General features: G+C 50.2%; 1 protein-coding gene across 2 annotated transcripts; it reads right to left on the minus strand.

Moving 5' to 3' along the window:
• Positions 1-1,464: 1,464 nt before the first annotated feature.
• HOXD1 (homeobox D1) lies at positions 1,465-4,549 on the minus strand. Of its 2 annotated transcripts, XR_010611204.1 has the most exons (3): positions 4,150-4,549; positions 3,621-4,017; positions 1,465-3,080 (listed from the first exon to the last, which is right to left on the minus strand). XR_010611204.1 is itself a non-coding variant. In XM_065672757.1 (2 exons), the coding sequence occupies exons 1-2, from the start codon at positions 4,547-4,549 to the stop codon at positions 3,746-3,748; spliced, it is 672 nt and encodes a 223-aa protein (XP_065528829.1). In that variant the 3' UTR covers positions 1,465-3,745. The 2 variants fall into 2 exon arrangements, 1 of the variants encoding a protein (XP_065528829.1); XM_065672757.1 differs by having other exon boundaries at positions 1,465-4,017.
• Between the last annotated feature and the right edge of the window lie 1,119 nt (positions 4,550-5,668).

A 5,668-nucleotide genomic window follows, 5' to 3' on the forward strand; every position in this document is an offset into this window, starting at 1 on the left:
ATAGTCTGTTCTCCTCTACTAATAATCTGTACTGGTTTATGCGTAAGCCACCGTTCCAGGTTTTACCAATAAATAGAGGAAATGGCACACTTTTAAAAGGAGATTAAAATGTGGTGATTGGGTTGCATATTTTTGTTTTCTGGCTTACTGCTGTGTTCTTTCATGCTTCAAATAAACCCGTATCTGCAGTTTATACCATATCCTGGAGTCGTTGGTTTGACCCTCGGCAAAGCATTCCCTGTGCTGTATTTGCAAGCAGTAACATTCAGTTCTGCATGGAAAGCCAGATACCAAAGCAAGCCTGGATTCTTGCCTAAGCTCGGTTTTCAAAGAGGTGTGATTTTCTGTTATCAGTTACCTATCCAAAGGATATGAATTCTCTACATTCACATATACCACTTAGGAACAGTAATTGTACAAGTTTTTTCTCCTTGGAAGTCTTCCAAATCAATATTTTTGTTCTGTTTCAGGCAAAGTGGGAACACATGAAAAATATTATTTTGTTCATATCCCTTTGTAGCCTGTGGCCCTTTGAGCAACAGTCAGTAGGCAAAAATTAATATATGACTGAAAGAGAATGGTCTTTCTGTGTTTTCTAATGATGTTTGAGAGGAAAAAAAGGCCAGGAAATAGTATTTTCATAACTTGTGATAAATTATATTATGGTGGGTATTTTGTTCAGATTGCAGTGAGAACTGCAGGTTGTGCTCTTACCTCCATGTGCCTAATCCAACACCTGTTTCCAACTGCTAGGCTTCAAACTGAATGTGTGTGAGACACAATTAATGGGATTAATGTTAAGTGGGGGAATCTTAGACTTATCTATCATTTATTTGGCTCATGTGTGCACCCATGTATATCACAAGCATTTAATTATTCAGGAATTAGCACATGACTTGCATTAGCTCCTTCCTCTGGGTATCTTGCTGACAGAACAGTGCAAAGGAGTAGTATCTAATCCTCATACAGCTAAAACTGCTGGTGAAGAAGAAAGATCCTATTAAACTGGCCCTGTCATGTGAGCAGAAACTGCACTTAATACTAAGTACTGGCTCTTAAGGCAGAATATACTTGTGTTCATAACAGCAAATTGATTCAGACTGCCATAAAAGAGTTGTAAGGTTTCATCTTAATTTGCAAGTAAATCTCTATATATTCAGGCTGTGTCATTTTGATGGATACAGAACTGTGCACTGCTACAAGGACGGCACATGTATTTATTTATTCAGGAAAATATACCGCATGAAATCATTCATTACAAAAGACTTAGTGTGCTGTAATGGCTTGATCCAGCACCACTGAAATCAATGAGAATCTTTCTTTCCATGTTGGTAGCGCAGGAGCATGCCAGCAGGATGGAAAACATTCCTCTGGCCTGAAGTGCCCAGCACAAATGTCAAAATCATTAGGAAAATAAAAGGCTGACAAACCGGCAATCCCATAGACATGTGACAAATTTGGAGGTAACTGAAAACACAGCTGTTTTCTAAAGTTTGCATGCAAACCATATGCTCTTAGCAAGGTGGGCTACTCCAACTAATTGTCTATGCTTATTGTTGTTGTTTAAAAACCAAAAACTATCAGGAGACTTGGTAGAAATGTACCTTAAGAACACCTGAAAAGGGTTGATTAGTAGTTGACTTGCCTTTAATATTCAGCTTGCAAATCAAATTTTATTTCCTTGAGTTTTTATTAATTTTACCAGATTTTGCTTTATTCTGCTTTAAATAGCATCTTCTCAAAAACAGGTGGCAGAAATAAATTTTCCTGTTTCTTAATGAATGATCAGCCTACAGTGTAACACTTGTTTGGTGTCATTACTTTAATAAGGAATTGAAAACTGTATATTTTGGTTGCAACTAGTTCCACACGAGTACTTCAGTCCTGAGAATTTTTCAGTGATAACCTGTGAAGTGAATCAGTGGGATGTGAACAGTAACACCATATATAGAACAAAAATGTCCCTGTGTGCATGCACAACCGCTAGCCTCTAGCTTTATTGTACTTTCCAGGTACAACTGGGATATGATGTGTAACCAAATCCTTCTGTCTTAGAAGGTCCCCTCCTGCAGATGCTCACTGCAGGGGCACCCATCTCCTTGCCGAGGAGGCCACCTGCTCATGCTCAGCCATGGCATCATCCCAATGTTCCTGCCTGGCTTTGGTAGCACACTGTTTCCCAGGACTCCTGCCAACCTCTGCTGACGCTGCCATCAGCAGTGGCTTCCCAGTTCAAGGCAGAAATCTTCATAGGAAAGTCTATAAGCAGAGGGGTACATTGGATTATGGAAGGTATTACAGAGAATAAGTATCCCCTACATTATGGACTTTCTGACTTGAGACATCCATCTTTATCTGTCTTGCTTTGCCCAACAAGCCTCCAACAAAGACCAACAGCTGTTTGTGTCTGGGGCTGGCTTCCAAACAGGAGCTCAGTGCTCACGGGTCCCCTGAGGTACATCTCCCCTCCTGCTACAAGTTGTTCTTCACCCAGCAGAAATCCAGAGCAACGAATGTGCTGTCCAAGATCATTTTGTCCCACAAATCAATAAAATCACCTTCCTGTAAATCCAGATGTCATTCCTCTCCACATTCTTGTTATGCTTTCCAATTCACAGGTAGGAAAAGAATCTAAACTTGACTCTTCTATGCACTTCAGTACAGTTATTTTATGTCTGGGAAAGATTAAATGGGGACAAGTGAAGAACACTGGTGAATTTTGCACTCGTATGCGGTAATCAGTTGTTCTTTTTGAATGGGTACCCCAAAGTAAAAGACCCAGGAATCCTCTTGTTCTTTTGCTGCCAGAGTTCTGTGGTCAAACCCAAGCTTTCTTCTGCACTTTAACAGGTCTTGAGGTTTCGCGTGTAATAAGACTTGTTGCAAACAGATTTCACATGGTGCATTTCTTTAACTGTAAGGTATAATCAAGCCTGCAGAGCTGGATGATCTTACATCTAGATGCTGTAAGAGGTTTTATATTGTCTTGTCCTTGCCTAGGCACATGCAAGAGGTGCTGAAAGCCAGTGGAGTGGCTGCTGTCTGGTCCTGTGCAGCCTCTGTAAGGAAAATCCCAGCACCTGTACAGTTTGAATGGGAAGATGTGCTCCTCCTTAGACTGACTTTCTTTTAAAATCTTCCCTCACAGTTACTAAGCAGATTTTGGACTAAACTAGCCGCATAAGGAATAGGAACGAATGAGGAATAAATACAAGCAGAAACAGCTTTTTTTTTTTTTTTTTTTTTGCAGCAATTTTGCGAAGGGTAGGGCACAAGACAAGGGCACTTTTTCCAGAAGGGGATCCTGGACTCATACTCCGGTGAGAAGTTTTCCCTGCTCGATTCTGCTCTGCCTTCTCGGGCTTTCCCCCCTTCTTCTGCATGAACTCTGCCCTAGCCTGCGGATCTCTCCTTAAATGCAAAACGGGGAAGGGGCCGGTTGCTTGGGCGGCCGCCGAACCCAGGGCAGCCGGTGGAGCGGCAGTCCCCGTTAGCTCCAGGCTGTGCCAGCCCGCTCCTTCGGGCAGAATTTGAGCAGCAGCGTTGCGGGCTGGCACCTTTCCCTGAATCCTCATAAATAAAACTGTAAATAAGTTGCAATAGAGAAAGAAAGAAAATACCAACAACAGTGGGGCTGCATCGCCGCGGTCCTGCGCCAAAGGACACCGCGAGTCTCCCGCCGGCCGCAGCATCCAGCCCTGCCCCGACGTCCCCAGCGGACCCCTCCGTGGGGAGCGGTGGGGCCTCACGCCGGGCCGCCCAGGGCATCCGCGGGCGCGGCGGTGGGGGCGGCCAGCGCCTCCCGCTCCCTCTTCTTCTGCTTCATGCGGCGGTTCTGGAACCAGACCTTCACCTGGGCGTCGCGGAGGCGCAGCGAGCGGGCCACCTCGAGACGGCGAGCCCGCGACAGGTACCGGCTGAAGTGAAACTCCTTCTCCAGCTCCGTGAGCTGCCTGGTGCTGAAGCTGGTGCGTGCGGGGCAGGCGGGAGGGTCCCCCCTGCACGGCGCCGCGCCGCCTGCAACGCCGAAAAACACCGCGCTTCAGCGGGGGGAAGGGGAAGGGAGCTGGGCGGGGGTCGGGGCAGGAGGGGAGCAGAGGGGAGCCGGGATGGGAGCAGCCCCCGCCCGCGCCCCGCCGCCCCACTCACTTCTCCCGGGCGGGCTCCGCTTCGCTCGCATCCACTCGAAGGTGCGGGGCGCCGCCGGGGCCGCCGCGGGGGCCAGGGAGCCGGGCGCGGGGGCAGCGCCGGGGCAGGAGGGGCCGGGCTCCGGAGGCGTCGGCGAGCGGCCGCTCACGGCGAAGATGGATGTGGCGTAGCCCGGCTGCCCGGCTCCGCGGGACGGCCGGTAGCTGGAGCCCGGAGCCGCGGAGGGGGCGGCCGTGTACCCCGCTGCCCCTGCGCCAGCAGCCGGCGGCGGGGCTGACGCGGCGCTGGCTGCGGTGCCCAGCGCCAAGAAGGTGCCGTCCACCCGCCGGGAAAAGGGTGACTCCGGGGTCCCGCGGCATAGCCCCGGCGGGAAGGCTAAGGGAAAGTACCCCAGGTCCATGGCCTGCGGGGCAACACCACTCCCCACACCCCACTGGGGCAATATTTCCCTAATATAGGGCTGGGAGTGGGGCGGCACGTCCCGCCCCGCGGCCAATGGGAACCCTGAGAAGGGAGCCCGCACCAGGGGTCCCGGGCGCCGCTGGCTTCACGGCCCACTGCCACCTGCCCCGGTGCGGGACTACGGGTGGGCAGCACCCCGAGCCCTCCCCAGACCCCGCCGGGACAGGCTGCTTCCCCTGCACTGGCAGGGCTCCCGTCCCAGGGCAGCTCTGCCCCCTCCCCTTGCCCTGCTGCCGGCCAAGCCCTCGGGAGCTCCCACGGGACCCCGCGCAGCCCGGGGAAGCAGCCAGGGGAGAGGAAGACTGCGCAGGCACCCCCAGGCTGTCCGCACCCGGCGGGGGGATGCTGCACCTCGCGGCACTTAATGGTCTCGCTCTATCAGATAAGTGCTCTACAGACTCTCAAAAGTGAATCCCCGGGCTCACCCCGTTAATGGGCTTTCATTTTTCCCTTGGCGCTTCAGTACTGTTTACAGAGCGCTTTCACCTGGCAGAGACTGGAGCAAGCTGCACTGCCCAGGCAAACACTCCAACTCTCTCCCTTGGTTTCATCCCCCCAGAACGGCAGGCAACAAGATCAAGTGTGAAGGATGTGAAGCCTGAACTCCAAAAGGGATGGTCTTTCCCTACAGGGCTCCAAGTGACACTTGACCATCCAGTCTGAGCTACACGTGCTTGATTTGGATAATGATGAGTTTTATCTAACTCGTCAATTGATAATCATGTGTCAGTGCAGTTCAGAACAGCAAAAGGGTACTCTGGGCAGAGCACACTCGGGCTTCGGTGACTTTGGACTGGACAGACAAAGAACATGAGGAACAGCTGCATCATGCTGCTTCAAATCTCACATGTAACCTTCTAAGTCCTAGGAAGTGGATGTGAAATCAGTTGGGAAATGCAAGGTGGTACCTTATTTAAAAAAATATTTCTGAATAAAACCACAAACTTTAAATGCCTTCATTCAGTGCCTTAGACTCAACAGCCCAAAGAGCTCAATAAACTCTTGGCCAAAGCACTGCTTGTTGTGGTCAAGAAGAGGCCACAAATTTTGTGAGGAC

The sequence above is a fragment of the Lathamus discolor genome, chromosome 3, assembly GCF_037157495.1.
Source record: "Lathamus discolor isolate bLatDis1 chromosome 3, bLatDis1.hap1, whole genome shotgun sequence".
Classification (NCBI taxonomy): domain Eukaryota; kingdom Metazoa; phylum Chordata; class Aves; order Psittaciformes; family Psittacidae; genus Lathamus; species Lathamus discolor.

Bases quoted from the DNA above. Each gene is read 5' to 3' on its own strand.
- HOXD1 (XM_065672757.1), bottom strand. From the start codon at position 4,549: ATGGACCTGGGGTACTTTCCCTTAGCCTTCCCGCCGGGGCTATGCCGC. The intron at 4,018-4,149 runs GTGAGTGGGGCG...TCGGCGTTGCAG, and splicing joins GCGGAGCCCGCCCGGGAGAA to GCGGCGCGGCGCCGTGCAGG.